We start from the raw sequence: 16,970 nt of genomic DNA on the forward strand, positions 1-16,970 counted from the left end.
AGAAAATGTTTACTTTTAAATTATCTTATAATGAAGATAAGGTCAGTTATTTCTTTTCTTGGTATTTGAGGTCTGTAAATTAAGTAATGAGACTGAATTTTAAATTTTTTTATTCAAAAAGAATTACACTTCTATATTGTCCCCTTCAAAATAACTTCCTTCTGAAACCACACAGCGCTGGAGACGTTTCTTCCACTCCTCATAGCAGTGCTCGAACTCCGATACTGGAATAGCCTTCAGCTGGTCGGCTACAGTCGTTTGAATGTTTTCGACTGTCCCAAAATGAGTTCCCTTCAGGTGATTTTTTCAACTTCGGGAAGAGAAAAAAGTCACAGGACTCAAGTCAGGCGAATAATGGAGGCTGAAGAGCCACAGGAGTGTTTTTACTGGCCAGAAACTCTGTTTATTGAAATTGCTGTGTGACAAGGAGCATTACCCGTGATGCAACACCCAACTTGTTCTTGATGTTTGGGTCTCACACGAGAATGACCCTTTTTCAAGAAGTTTTTCAAAGAACCTCTCGGTAAAAGTGTTGATTGACCGTTTGAGCTTGAGGTAGAAACTCTTTGTGGACGATTCCCTTGGATATCGTAAAAACAAATCAGCATGCATTTGATCTTTGACTTCGGCCATCCTTGCTTTTTTTTGGGGCCTTGGAGAGGTTGAAGTGTGCCACTCCATGCTATGGCGCTTGGTTTCTGGTTTCTTGGGTCGTACTCAAACACCGAAGACTCATTTTCAATTGAATCCAAAAATCACTTCAAGGGAACTCATTCCTTCGGCTGTAACCGACCAGCTGAAGGCTATTCCAGTATCGGAGTTCGAGCACTGCTATGAGGAGTGGAAGAAACGTCTCCAGCGCTGAGTGGCTTCAGAAGGAAGTTATTTTGAAGGTGACAATATAGAATTGTAATTCTTTTTGAATAAAAAAATTTAAAAAAAATCAGTCTCATTACTTAATTTACAGACCTCGTATGTTCTTGTCGATTAATATCCAAACCTTTTTGAATGGGGGGAGGTAGTTATTATAAATCAAATTGAATTCATTGTAAATGAATACCAATTTACATCGAAGTACGTAAGTTATTAGTAGTTATTGTCTTGAATAAAGAAAAAGGCTCTGAAATTTTACATTATCACTGTGTACAATAGATATGTCACAGTGAAATTTAGTAACTAGTTGCTGAACCTCTTTGTCACCTTTAAAAAATAAACTAAACAACCATCTGGGCGGTGAAATAAAGAATTATGGAGGATATGATAGGATTTATAGTGTCACTTTAACGCTATTTTGGGATAAATGTTTACTTTTAATTTCTTATTTAAACACGACCAAAGTGTAGGTAACCCTGAAATTCGGATTAACCACATCTTGGTTACAAAGCGGGTTATCTTTTAGTCGCAGTACATTCAATACAAAGACCTCCAAAAACTCACCAGATAGTTTATGTGTCAAACTATTTGAGTTTCAACAAACCGACAGGCGAACTTCAACTTATCCTAATCATTGTTTACTATTATTTCTCTCGAATACATTTAACTCTTCACAGCCAGCCACAAAACTATGCAAGAATACTACACTTTTGGGAGCTATAATAGAAGTTTTAGGTGGCAGTGGATATGGCGAATAGTTACTCCATTTATATTCTATCTTCTTTACAACTTACTGTTTAAAAAGTTGTTTTTTTTTAGCTTTATTTAATTTACAACTGGCGATTGGCAACAAGTTAATTTGTTTGCAATGTACACCATCAGGCATTTAAAGAGATATCTCGATAGGCAATTTGATGGACGTGTTATATCGACACGGGGTGCGATTCAGTGGCCACCTCGTTCACCGGATTTGACACCTATGGACTATTTCCTTTGGGGATGCCTGAAAAACAAGGTGATTATTCATAACTTTATTTCTGCTTATCTAAAAGCATTTCTAAATCTAGGTGTATCAGAATCAAGTCGGGATGGCATCTGTAGGTGAACTAAAGCAGAGAATAATAGATGCCTGTAACTCGGTTAAAGCTGAATCTATTCCTTTGGCAGTAAGGGACAATTGGCATAAAAGAGCATGTCTATGCATCTCTAATGGTGGAGGCCATTTCGAGCATGATCTGTAATATTAATGAGGAGCAAAATTTTGTAATAAAATAGTACTTTTCTTCTTATTCAATCAAAAAACCGTTATAATATTATCATTTTGAAATTTCTTATAAGAATCATGGTTTCATTCATAACTTGTAAAACATCGCTCACAGACAAAAACCGTTCGAGTAAATTTTACTTAAAAAAAATAGTGGAATCTATTTCTGAAATAAAAACCGCACCTCCCCATTTGAAAAAATGAAGTTGGTGCCTGTATCTCGCTTCTGGAAGCACCGAAAAAAAATTTACAAATTAAATTTGGATTTCTAATCAAAAAACTAAGGGAACACGTATTTTTTAGTTTTTTTTTCTAGCTATCTTAGTTTCCGAGAAAAAGTCGTTATGCATATAGCTTGGGACACCCTGTATAAAATAAATGACTTGAAAGATTTGAATGAAGGCCATCCAACGATAACCACCATAAAGTCGTCTACACACAGGATACCGTTGAAGTGAATTCAAAGGATGTCCTTTTCTATTATGCGATTGCGATGCTTCAGTCTTTGGGATGGTTTACTTCGTGGCAGGTTGAAGTGTTGGGAAAGTTTTTGGGAAAAAACTTTGGTTGTAACAGGATTTGGCTGGGTCAAGGACAAAAGGGAGTTTTTAGGACAATGCGGGTAATGTGATTTAAAAAGTTGAGTATAAGGATTGATTAAACGCACCAAAGATACTCAAATTATTATTCAGAATCGTTCTGATAGTTGCTGATAAATATTTTTAAACAGGAAAGAATAAGATCGATTTTTTTAAACTTTAAAATTTTTGACTACACTTAAAACAGCACTTAATTCAAGGAAATTTGCTTATTTGGTTGAATTCCAATTTCAAAAAATTGGGAAGAACGCTATTCTGCCTATTTCTAAAAGTAAGAGAAAGTAGGTATACCTTTGGTAAATACTAGATTTCAAAAAAAATTGAGAACACAATATGAAGATGTTAGAAAGTTTAGATCGTGAAAAAATCATGAGAGGAAAAAGAAATTGGGAGAAGCGGGGTGTGCATAGGGAAGCTGAGTTTATTCATGAAACGCTAGAAGGATGTAGCAAAGTGGGGGATAAGACGTCCTAGATGCTGAAGATATAAAGCAAGTGTTAGGGGTCACGGCTAAGCGAGAGTCAGTTTGGCGATGGAGACGCGTACAGCTCTAGCTTTGGCACTGTTAGTGGGAGCCGGCAATGCATTACTACCATCAACTACCACCACCAATCAGGATACAGCGCTTCAAGATCCAAATTACGCTATAAATGGAATATATACAGAATGTGTACTATCATTTAGTTTCCCATGCTTACAAAGGAAAGCCTTATTGTTCATTGAACGTATGGGAAGATCGCAAGTATTCCCGCTAGTTGGTGATTTCATTTCTTTAGTAAGAACAACCAGCACAGAAGGGCCACCACTCTCTGAAGATAAACTAAGATATTTAAATGGCGATCAATTAGCTGATATGATTGATACATCGATTTCAGATTTTTTTCAAAATCATGTATTCAGATTGAAATTACCAAATTGGGTGGATAAAACTGTTGAATCAAGAGGTGATGATAACTCTTTAGATTTCTATGTTGGCGACACTGAAAATGTTGAAGAAGGTAAGATGAATTTCCATTTAATTAATTTTATTTTCTCATTTCTATATTTAATTAAACAATTTATTCACTAATAAGTTCTGCCAAATTCTAAATTTACATTTTCACGTGAAATTTTCTTCGTCGCTTTTCTTTAAGATACTCGTAATTACCTAGATTTTCTCTTTTTATAACTTTTACTTACTCTTAATCCTAGTAAATTTGGAAAATTCTGATTTATATAGAAAATCCTTATTTTTGTGGGAGCTTTTGAAAATGAAAACTATCCAAAATCAATTTAATATGAGCTGTGCGTGTGACGGTGAATGAAAAGAATCAAAATAATAATCAGCCCAATACGTATTCTACCTCTTACAAAGAGCTAAAATAAAAAAGATAATCGTTTTCTGAGATCCTGATACTTCCAACGTGGAATTTAGCCTCGTATTTATTGTTATTATTAATTGTGGCTAAAAGTGCATACACTGAGCTATGGTAGTCTTTACTTCAATCCTCACCTAACCGAAAGGGCCTCACTCTTTGAACAACAGCCATTCCGTCCAGTTCAGCGTCTCCAAAATATGAATTTGTTACTAAGCAAAACACACAGCGAGGTGTGGCTATTAAATAACGAGACTATTGCTGTAAAACATTTTATTTTAAATTTATACATATTTAGTTATTATCACCTTCAATATACACCCCTCCTCTATTCCTACAACGCTCCACGCGAATTTACCATTGTTCGAAACAGTGCTGGAAGTCTTTTTCTGTGAGCTCCTGCATGACGCGTGCCGCTTTTTCTTTCACAGCTTCAACGGACTGAAATCGTGTTCCTTTTAACACAGATTTGACTGTAGGGAACAGACAAAAGTCATATGGGGGTCAGGTCAGGCGAATAAGGCGGATAGCCTAAAAACTGGGATGTTGTACTTTTCACAAATCGGGCAGTTTTTCCTTACTCTTTTACGGAGTTGAGCAAGCACCTCACCGGTAGTAATGTTGTTTAATTGTAATCGATATTTTCATCCGTTTTGGATGTGGAAGGGCGATCCGGGCGGTCATCATCTCCGACGTCTCCTCGGCCGTCTTGGAAACGCTTGAACTACTCAAAAAACTCTCGCACGTGATTAACATTCATCGCCATAAACTTCTTTAAGTTTCAGTAGCAGTTTTACCAAGTATTTCCGCAGCATTTCACAGCTTCAACGGACTGAAGTCCGTGTCCCTTTTAATGCAGACTTGACTTTAGGGAACAGATAAAAGTCACATGGGGCTAGTTCAGGCGAATAAGGCGGTTGGCCTAAAACTGGGATGTTGTACTTGGCTAGAAACGTCTTGACAGACAATGCAGTGTGAGCGTTGTCTTGATGGAGAACCCATGACTTGTTCTTCCACAAATCGGGTCGTTTTTTCCTTACTCTTTTACGGAGTTGAGCAAGCACATCACGGTAGTAATGTTGATTAATTATAATCGATATTTTCATCTGTTTTCGACGTGGAAGGGCTATCCGGGCGGTCATCATCTCCGACGTCTTCTCGGCCATCTTGGAAACGCTTGAACCACTCAAAAACTTGCGCAGGTGAAGAACCTCCATCGTCATTAACTTCTTTTAATAAAAGATAAGTTTCAGTAGCGGTTTTACCCAGTTTCATGTGAAATTTCACGACAATTCGTTGCTCTACTACATGCGTAGTAATCATGTTTTCGCGCAAAACGAAACTAACCACCTCTTACACAAACGACGGTTCCGGGTCAGACAGATTTCTCTACAAACACGTGAGACGCTGCAATCGAAAGAGAAGGCTTTACACTGCACAGCTGTCGGTCGTTTAGGATTTGGCACATACGAGTTCATAGTTCTCGTACATAGTTCTGCTGTAGCAGCATCAGTCTCGTTATTTAATAGCCACACATCGTATACGGGTTAATTAATGAATCAAGACCAAGTAGTTTCATTCCTTCCATTACAAATAGGTGTTAACATGATAACTGATGTTGATCAAGAGCCAAAAACTATTTGGCAAATTAATTGGAAACTGGATACACAAATTATGGTAATGTTTCATGGATTTCCTTACTTCTTAATCGATCAATTTTAATTCCAATATTAATAATTCTGTCTACCTTGTAAAATTGATTTTTCACTCAGGTACCAACTTTCCCAAAACTTCATTGCTTCTTACTCAAGAAAGGAGATTTATTTATACAAATGGAAAAGCTTTACATGATACTTAGTACACCATGTTTCAGGAAAAAACTTTACTAACTAATTTAACCTAAATGTTTAATTGGGGTTTAATATTGTACAAGCAAAATAATGCATAGATTATAGTCACAATTTTGTGAGAAACGTTTTGATATCGATGTTTTCCCATGTAAGGGTGACCCAGTGAAAATGACCACATTTATTTCTTTAATAACAACAAAAGTATTATAGATATAAAAGTAACAAAAAAATCTTTGAAAAGTAGAAACATGGGAGATTATTTGTGGAATATTACATCCTTCAAATGATGACCGTTCTGGGCTTTACATTCTTCCAATCGTTTAACGAAGTTTTTGAATACTTTCTTCAGCATGGAAGCCGAAATTTTTGCGAATTCGGCTCTAATCCTCGATTTTAAATCCTCTAGATCACGGGGCTTGGTTTCATAAACACGACTTTTCAAATACCCCCACAGAAAAAAATCTGGAACCGTCAAATCTGGCGAACGAGGCAGCCAAGCGAAATCTGAAGAACGTGACAATAAACGAATTCCAAACGTTTCTTTCAACAACGCAAGTGTAAGAGCGGCGGTGTGACAAGTTGCCCCCGTCTTGCTGGAACCAGGTTCGATTCAAACGACGTTTGCGGCGGAGTTGGGGGATGAGGAACAAGTTTAACATCTCCCTGTACCAATTTCCCCACGACGCTACACCGGTCCATACTGTAACTCGTTGGCTATGTAACGGTTTTTCTGGAATGAATTGGGGATTACCACTTGCCCAGTACCGAAAGTTTTGTTTATTTACCAATCCAGAGAGTTCGAAATGAGCTTCATCGCTCATTAAAAGATTATTTAAATCGAATCTCACCATCGTCCAATTTCTTTAACATGTTTCGGGCGAAAAGTAATCTCTGTCGGTAATTAGTTTCTTTCAACTCTTGAGTGATCATCAACTTATATGGATGGTGGTTCAAGTCTGAGGTTAGAATTCGACGCACAGATTCCCTTGATAACTTTAAAGAAGCTGCGTGACGGCGAGCGGAACGAGTTGGACTAATTTTTATTGTTTGGCAAACTTTTCCGATGTTTTCCGGTGTACGAACTGTTCTTTTGGCACCTGGATGAATCTTATCAGTCGTCTTGCCACTTTCACGGAAGTTTTCAACCCACCTGAGGATCGATTTTCGCGTAGGAACAGATTCATTACTTTTAACTTTGAACTGTTTACGAAACGCTCTATGAACTTTCACAACCGATTTATCTCGAAAATACGCTTCTACACAAAATGCTCGTTCTTTTGCAGTGTAACGTTCCATGATTGCTAAAATGTTGATAACAGGAATCTCCCAGGTCTCTACTAACCATAGAGCGCGCGTTCGTCCCTGTAGCAGTGTTACCACCACAGTTATTCAAAAAAGAAATGTGGTCATTTTCACTGGGTCACCCTAGTATATATACATATTTGTACATATACAAAAGACTCTTAAATACTCGCCAATAATAATCATTGTTACCAACTTTGAAGTACCTCTTAACCATGCATACTAACTCGATATCGATCATTTAGCACGATCGCACTTGTTTTGTTTGTTTGTTTTCTTTTACCCGTTAGCCTTAAGATTTATTTTAAAATTCTTTTTGGATAAAAATGAATACTTACTTCTCCAGTCTTCTATTTGAACAAAATTCGTCAAGAAGCCTCATTTTTTTTTGCAAGATTATTTATTTGTAGTATTAGCTTTGGTCCTGGAATTTATTTCTTATGTTTGGTGATTAAAGTGATATTTTTGGTAAAGATATTTGTTTCCTTAACCGCTAACCATCTCCGGCACCTGATCGATATTTTGGAAGAATTAGGCATTACTTAAGCCTCCTTTTTATACTATAATGAGTCGGGCAACAAGTTTTTAGAAAAAAATTCAATTTACCTCAACCAAGTTAATGTTCTTTACTTTTAAAGCAGACTCTATGTAAGTCTATTCATATCTTTGTACTAATTGATTCAAGTATTATCTATTAAAATGACAAAAATCTTAATTTCTAGCATTTTAAGTTAATCTATTTAATTTTTCAATAATTTTGTTATATTAACATTAATAAAATCAAATGTAGAATAATTTATTGAATAATATTTATAAGAATCTTCACAACTCGCTATTAAAGACCGAAGAATAATCTAATCAATTGTCACCAATCAATTGTCGACCGCAGCTGGTTTTCTCGAACATTTAAAGATATAAGTCAGAGCCGAAACTTGAAACAAATATGACAAATCAAAATTCGGTTAGAGTTGCAGTTGCTTCTGGTTCTACTGTTAATTTTAAAATAATTTTTTTTTTTTTTGCTTTTTTTGGCATTGGTTTCCGCCATACAGCCAGCATCGTCTAGGTGCTTATCACTAGAATATCACTCACTCTCCATTCTTACCTACAAATACATTCGCTTCACACATTCATCCCTCTACTATATACCGCTATTTACATAAACTACTGCTAATGGATGGATCAGTACTCTATATTCCTGCCATCCTTATAGCTTAACGAAATTAAAATCACGTAATCCTTCTCTAAGCATTTTCTTCCATTCATTCTAATTCGGCTATAGCTTTTAAATACATTCATATTTCATTGCTAGCTCTGCTATCGACTTAAGCACATAAATGTTGGTGGAGAATATAATGTCTTCGTAGCGAATTGGTGCATCTAAATACCTGTATATGTCGTCAAACATCCGTTTCCTTTCTACCACATAACGTGGACATATCATTATTATATGTTTGAAATCCTCCTCCTCATTGCAATCTACGCAAAGAGGAGAGGACCTTTTGTTGATCCTGTGTAGATACGATCCACACACCGCGTGGTTCGCTCTCAGCCTGCTTATTGTCGTAACAACCCATTTATTAGTGACAGTTCCCTTAAACCATGGTTGTCTAGGTAACTGATCTGCCATATTTTTATAGAATCTACCTTTATCACCATTATTGTAATCTGTCTGCCATTTTTGTAGTGCTGCTTTTGCAATTATACCCTTGATATCGGTGTGTGGTAATTTATAATTAGCCATTTCCCCACTATTGGTGGCTTCCTTTGCAAGTGTATCAACAATTTCATTCTCTTTTATACCACAATGACCCCTTACCCACAAAAAATTAATGCAGACTCCCTTCTCTTTAAAAATGGCAATAGTTTCTACAATCTCTGCGATAATGTGATTCATTCCTGCAGAATGGTTGTGTATATGTGATAATTTACACAACGCACTCTGGCTGTCACTAATAATGGTATATTTTTTCTCCGACAACGAATAAATATATTTTAAAGCCGTTAAAATAGCTAAATTGTTTTTAGATTGTATAAAATCATAAACTGACAAATTTTTTAACATTAAATTTTTTGAATTTAGGGGAACGCCCAGCTTGCATTCTTTGTTGAAAATTTGTCATTACCATTAGTGCATCATTTTGCAGTAAATAATAAGGTGAACTTTGGCTTTCACAATTACCCACAGAGTATAGAATTTACCTAATCGTAACACTTCAACCGTCAATCGATTCTCGTCGTTTGAAGAGATATCGGTGACCATCATCTTATTAAAATTCTCTTACAATGTTATTGATAAACTAAGGATTCAAGATTGGCGAGGAATCGGTCTAGTAAAAAACAACTCGTCTTTTTTGCCAACGTTTCGACAAATATATTGTCCTCTTCAGGTCCTGGATATTACAAATACACAAATATAAACAATTCAGTAACACAGAAAATCAGTAAAAAAACAGTAATATAAATATAAAATAAACTACAATAAATTCTTTATAATTATTGAAAACTTACGTGGCTATGCGGGTTGATTGAGTTACAAAAACTAAGAGCCAGAACTGGACAACAGGTGTATAAATATACAGATATAGCGGGACTTACACGGGAATTATGGTAATGACAATGGGACAGATACAATAGACTAAGAGGGTCGTTTGAAAAGTCCGTGCAAAAATAAAAACTACTTAATTTTTTGGGGTAAACCTTTTTTATTTTTCAACATAGTCTCCTTTTAGGCTTATACACTCCGTCCAACGCTGCTCTAGTTTGTTCATCCCTTCCGAATAATAGGATTTGTCCAAGTCTGAAAAATAGCCATTCGTTTCTGCAATCACCTCCTCGTTTAAATAAAATCTTTTTCCCGCCAGCCATTTCTTCATATTAGGGAACAAATAGTAGTCCGAGGGAGCCAAGTCTGGAGAATAGGGGGGATGTGAAACGAGTTGGATCCCTATTTCCATTAATTTTGCGACCACAACTGCTGAGGTGTGAGCTGGTGCGTTGTCGTGATGGAAAAGGACTTTTTTGTGGGCCAATCGTGGGCGTTTTTCTTGCAGCTCGGTTTTCAAACGGTCCAATAACGATGAATAATATACACCTGTAATAGTTTTACCCTTTTCCAGATAGTCGATGAGGATTATTCCTTGCGAATCCCAAAAGACAGTCGCCATAATCTTTCCGGCCGAAGGAACGGTCTTCGCCTTTTTTGGCGCAGATTCCCCCTTGGTAACCCATTGTTTAGATTGTTCTTTGGTCTCGGGAGTGTAGTGATGTATCCATGTTTCATCCACAGTGACGAAACGACGCTTAAAGTCCTGCGGATTCTTCTGGAACAGCTGCAAACCGTCCTTGCAACACTTCACACGATTTCGTTTTTGGTCAAGCGTGAGCAATCGCGGCACCCATCTTGCGGATAGCTTTGTCATGTCCAAATGTTGATGCAAAATATTATGTACCCGTTCATTCGAGATGCCCACAGCACTAGCAATCTCACGCACCTTCACTCTTCTGTCATCCATCACCATATCATGGATTTTATCAATGATTTCTGGAGTAGTAACCTCAACAGGGCGTCCAGAACGTTCAGCGTCACTTGTGCCCATATGGCCACTCCGAAAATTTTGAAACCACTTATAAACTGTTCTAATCGAAGGTGCAGAGTCACCATAATGTTTATCAAGCTTCTCTTTAGTCTCCTGAGGCGTTTTGCCTTTCATAAAGTAGTGTTTAATCAACACACGAAATTCTTTTTCGTCCATTTTTTGAAAATCACTCGACTTCCTCGATTCAAACGAATGCCAAACACAAAGAAATAGACCGATCTGGCTGAAACTTGGTGTGTGTTCTTCCAAGAGATGCTACTAACTAAACATAACCTCGATACGCGCCAGTAGTGCTATCTCTCTGACTTTGCACGGACTTTTCAAACGACCCTCGTACAACGTTCAATTGTGACAAAAGAGTATTTGCCAAAAAGTATTTGTGTATTTGTAATTTCCAGACCCAGGAGTAGACAAATATATTTGTCGAAACATTGGCAATAAGACGAGTTGTTTTTTATTTGACCGATTCCTCGCCAATTTTGAATCCTTAGTTGAATAATTTACGGTCACGAAGCCTATATATTCGTTATTGATAAATATCTCTTAGAAGTGCCCTGGTAGAAAGATGTTGTACTAGTGGATTTGGCTGAGGTTTTAAGTTTAGGTGGAATTACCTGTAATTGAATTGATTTTCTTGTGTTACGATAGAACCAATAGAAGTCCGTACCAATAAAATTGGATTGAGAACATAGAAATAAGTGTTAACTATGGAGTAAATAAGTGTAATCTCAAGGAAAGGTTCCTTTTGAGCTTTGAACGTTTGACTGAATCTCAAAGTTCAATGCTGAAGAACCAGATGGGTTTTAAAATACTTGCATAAATTAGTGTTTTGCTCTCCAGGTTAATTCTCTTATCTAGTAGTCTTTTAAGTGGTCGGAAGCGATTGTTGACTTCTGTCCTCTTAAGTCAATGTAATGGATACCAGGTAAATCTTCAGTCTAAAACATAAGAAAGAGACTTCACGTTGTCTACCGATTAAAACTCAGATTGAAAAAGCTCTATGTAAACAATTGCTAGTTCTTGAAGATATGTGAAATTAAACAGGCCTGACTTTTAAATGTCAACTTTTGAGCGAAAGAACGGTATTTTTAAATGAAAATAAAAGTTCATTGCTTTTAAGATTACTAATTTGAAAGGGGACTTGTTTGGGTAAATGATGGCAATCAAAGAGATAGTAGACAATGAGAGCTGTAGAAACAATGACATTACTCTGCTGACAGTGACGTAGCCGAAAAAGGAGTTGACAATTGGTCTCATAAATGGGCACAAGTTCCGTGACAATCTAAGTGGGCAGAGAAATAAATTAGACCTTAGCAGAAACTGCATTGTTTTCTCATATTTAGAGCTAACTCCTTGTCAAGTCTGTTTTACAATGAAATGCTTCTTTTTTTTTTTTTAGGACGTAAAAAAAGCGGCGGTAAGAAGGGCATGAAGAAAATGATGATGATGATGTGCATGATGATGGCGGGCAAAGTGATGATGCTGGGACCGATGATGCTAGGGCTGACGAAATTGGCAGCTATTAAAGCGCTAATACTATCCTTTATCTCGTTGACCATATCGAAAATTATTATACTGAAGAAGTTGAAGAGCCAAAAAGGTGGTGGTGGTGGAGGAGGTGGTTGGTCATCTGGAGGCGGAGGCGGCGGCGGAGCAGGATGGTCTTCTGGAGGCGGAGGCGGAGGCGGTGGTGGTTGGCAGAGTTCCGGCGGTGGATGGGATAGGAGTTTCTCCAATCATGATCTAGTCTACAGTGGACATCTTGGCAACACGTAGTCAAATTTTGTCTTGAGAGAGTCTCAATCAACTACCACAACAACTGTCCGCTCTCAACAGTACAAACTCGATCAATTGTGATAAATCTTTGTATATTAATGTATTTATTATTTATTTATTTATTGTTTTATAAAAAAAATAATATATTTATTAGAAAAAAACGAGCTCTTACTGAAAGAAAAACTCTATTTGGGCGTTAAACATCACGAATTTAGAATGCCTCTAATAATTGTTATTCCTCAGGAGGAAGAAAAATTCTATGTAATTCTAATCATCTTTAGAAGCAGCTCCTCCCTCAAGACAGAGTCTTAGCAGAAAATTCAGTCCCGAATCTGAGCTAAGTAATATACTATCTCCAATTGTCCGAAAGAATCGCGCAGCAATCTTAAGGAAAAACAGACCGAACTTCTTCTTTTGCCAACTTTGACGCGACCAAAGATCTAAGAACAAGTATTCTTCAGAATGATGGGTGCTTCCTTCTTCATCTTACAAACTACAGAAAAAAAAAAAAAATACCTTGGTAAAAGTTACCAACCAGGTAAGTGTGAGATCTAACAAACCAGGACGGACCCAATCACAGTCGGAAATAGTGTCCTGCGTTTTGTTCTCATAGCAGAAGAATCTCTAAAAACTGCTTTTTCTGGAATCAAGATATCTTAAAAATTATTTTACTAAAGAAAACTTAATTTTAAGTAGATTAATCAAAAATCAAAATCAATAAAAAAATTATCCTGAATGCTCCATATTACATTTCTAACCTTACCATACACACTGACCTTTACATCCTCTTTGTCACCGATCTAATAAAGTCTCGCTACCGCAACTTTCACAGCCTCCTAGCTCTCTTCATTCTAATCCTCTTGTACAATAACCTCTCCTTTCCTCAATCCTTCTAGACAATCCTCCTCGTCGCTTGAAGCGGAGGTGGCCTAGAGATCTATTGTGATTAAATCATTGTAAAAGAGTTTCAGCAGTGGATGATTGCTCTAACCATGTCATTACAAGTGAACTGAACCAGTAAGATCAAATTTACTTGATGAAACAATTGTTGCTGTTGTAAATTTACAAATAAAGTGAAAAAATAAAAATAAATTAATAAATAAAAAATTAAGAAAATATAAACTTTTAAAATTAAAATAACATTATCATTTTTATAAGTCCACCAAAATATCGACTCCTCTACAAGAGAATTTAGCTTGTAATCTAATTTTTAAAGAATGGAAGGTGATTTAATGGAAAGCAAAGGTGTTATGAAGCAGTTAAAAACATTAAATTCTGAGTTAACGTGCAGCACGACTCTTTTGGTGCTGTGCCGACCTATTTACATTTAAATTCTTTGTAAATATTCTCACGGACTATTCTGAAGTTTTAAAAACAAATAAGATTTTTCTCTCCTTGAATAAATTTACTTTAATGCACTAAAAGTTACAACCGATATCAAAGATGGGTCTCGTTAATTCATGAAATCTGGTATAAAAATCAACCCAACATTCTTTTCAATTCTCAGAGTTTTCGGCTTCTCGGGAATCCATCGTCAAAGGTTACAATTTGTACAAATAGTACTTGTTTAAAATATTTCCTAACATTTTCTCAAATATTTCAGAGAGATCAGAAGTAAATGTTTAAAGTGCAATTTGTAACCTTTGACTTCCTTATTTTAAGACAATCTACTTTAAAAATTGACTACTGGTCCATCTAAAAGAGTTTTCAATTAATTAAACAACTTGATAACTAACACTCTTGAGTGTTCGTTATCAGTTTTCTTGCAAAACAAACGTAATTTCTCATACGAAGATAAAAGGAATCCTGGAAAATGATATACCGTTAGAAAGCCCATTAAACAAGGAAACTTTTATAAAAAGTGCCAGCACCTAGGTCTGATAATGATCACATAAGGGCCTAATGAGTTTTCTTCAATAATTTCGATTACTTTTTTTTCCAGTTTCCGGAGGAAGATTGAGGCTGTTTGGAGGAATAACTTATGCTTCGAAATGGTATCAATTTTTAGAAAATTTATCTGTCTTTCTAACCGTGTCATCAGAATCGAATTCGGACTAAAACTTTCTGAGTAATAACATGTTTATTGGAAAAAAGTAATGATTTAAAAAAAAAATTAAAGTGACGTCACACAAGAACAGTGGAAAATATGAAGTTGGCCAATACGTCATTGAATTCCACTTTAGATGTGCTACACACTGTAATGTCTATGGACATTACTTACTGGTTCACCCTGTATAGTTATATAAGTCCGGATAAATGTTTAGGTAAGTCAGTATAGTGTTTAAGTTGGTCGTAAGTGGGCAGTACTCTGTAATATTGCCCTCCACAGCTGATCCATACTATTCTTGTACTTACTGCAGGCCAAGACAATATAGGCCATAAGGCTTCGGCTGTTGATTCCTTGTCGCAGGAGCATATGGGATCTATTTGTACGCCAATACGTGCCAAATGGTGAGGTGAATAGTTGTGATTAAATCTCAGTCCACTAATGGTACAGAAAAAATCCTCTGTTTTCCGAAAATACAGTAAACTATGGTTTTACAGTTATGGAGGACTGTATGATGGAGTGGAATATTTTTTTTAAATTAATTGGATTAATTAGGAGCCCAAGGTAAACAGTTAAAATTATTTATTATCTTGTATTAACATTTTCAGCTAGATAAATAATCATTGACTATGTCACTAGGGAATCGCTATAATACGTACATCTACCGGCTAGGGACCGATCTTCTGCCTAGGACCAAAACACAACCACAGTACGAAAAGTGTATTTGTAATTAATAATGTGTGTGGTTATCACTATTTATCCTATGGGAACGCTAAAACCAATTATTTACACACATTATCTCTGCAATTCCTACAGCAGTTGGGACTGTCAATGTAAGTAAATATTGTTTATGTTGTTAGGCTGGGCTACCCGCAGAAAGGGCAAAATCCCTAAAGAAGTAGCCTCTACTAGCGTCCACTTCCATTATCTGATAATTTCAATTGTTTAAATAAATAAGGAGCTAATACCAATGAATACAATGTTCTACAAGAAAAGTGGTAAAATATCAACCAAATTCACTTTGATGCAGTTGTTTTGTTATTCAATGATATTTTCATTGACTTTCGTTGTATTTCCTTCAATATACAAATTGATATTTAATATTAAAACGATTCTTTACTACAATTTTTAGGCAAAATGTTTTCAATTTAATTATATTTTATTTACTGAGTTCAAACTTATTTCTTAAGTGAGTTGGATAGTTCACATGGTTGCTGGTAGATGCCACTACTATACAGCAAACCTTAGTGAAGTAATGAAAGTTACTTGTTTTCAGTAAAAGTAATTTCTTTTAAAATTTATTATTTTAAGAATATAAATGTGTGTATTAAGAAAAAATTATACTTTGTTAAGCCATAAGAAATGGGTCTTATTTTAATAGAATTCTCAATCCCTGTCAGACAACAAAATAACTGGAATTAAGATGAAACTATTCATGTACTTGCCGTGGCTTCGTTAAAAGAATTAGCTGTCAGGAGTTACGTTCATTTGCGAGTCTTCGTCATTGTTTTATTTGGACATAGTTATGCAAAAAGGAACCAACCCACATGTATGCTCAAATTGAGTTTATGATGAATATAGGTTGCTAAAAGCCTATTTTAAATTTAGCAAAAAAGAACCAAGCCACTACTTTCGTTTTTATGATATAAATGACATTGTGAACCAAACCACAAATTATATTTGAAGATTTAAAGTTTAACGAAACAGTACCAAGTAACTTGGGTCTTCTATGCAAAATAATATGGAAGTAATATAAAACAGAACCAAACAGCTTGGATCTGTTTTGCAAACCAGTGAATTACTGCATGTGGGTTGGTTCTGTTCAATAAACAATGAGAACCAATGCAAGTTTTAACATTTTAACATAGGATCTCTACGAAACGCGTTAATATTGCACTAAGATGAGATCACAGTTTCTATGGTTTGCTAAAATAGTGAATTTACAGAAAATATTTTCTTAGTGTTCAATATTTAATTTAATCATTTCAATCGTTTTTGGTGCTAATTTTGAGCTTAAAACATTTATTCTTAGACTGGGTGTATCTGCGGTTGATTGTGGAGGACCAAAGTTGGTCGTGAGTGATATTGTCCGTGCGCTGTGGTTTTATTTGTGTTTGTATATAGTTATTTTCCGAGGGTGTTACATTGCCTCCGAATTCTCCCCATAAATCTTAGTAAGTTTCATCGATAGAGTGAAATTTCGGCAGACAGCGGGGGGCCAGGGCCCCCGGATAATAACAGTTTAAACTTAGATAAGTCATCTTTAACTAACAGTTATCAATCAATGAATTAAAATAATACATAC

General features: G+C 35.9%; 1 protein-coding gene across 1 annotated transcript; it reads left to right on the plus strand.

The window, feature by feature from the left end:
* Positions 1-1,901: 1,901 nt before the first annotated feature.
* LOC141447233 (uncharacterized) lies at positions 1,902-13,856 on the plus strand. The gene is made up of 2 exons (XM_074114547.1): positions 1,902-3,734; positions 12,242-13,856. The coding sequence occupies exons 1-2, from the start codon at positions 3,269-3,271 to the stop codon at positions 12,616-12,618; spliced, it is 843 nt and encodes a 280-aa protein (XP_073970648.1). The 5' UTR covers positions 1,902-3,268; the 3' UTR covers positions 12,619-13,856.
* Positions 13,857-16,970: the final 3,114 nt, after the last annotated feature.

The sequence above is a fragment of the Rhodnius prolixus genome, unplaced genomic scaffold (genome assembly GCF_049639745.1).
Source record: "Rhodnius prolixus isolate KJV_2025 unplaced genomic scaffold, Rpr scaffold_7, whole genome shotgun sequence".
Taxonomy (NCBI): domain Eukaryota; kingdom Metazoa; phylum Arthropoda; class Insecta; order Hemiptera; family Reduviidae; genus Rhodnius; species Rhodnius prolixus.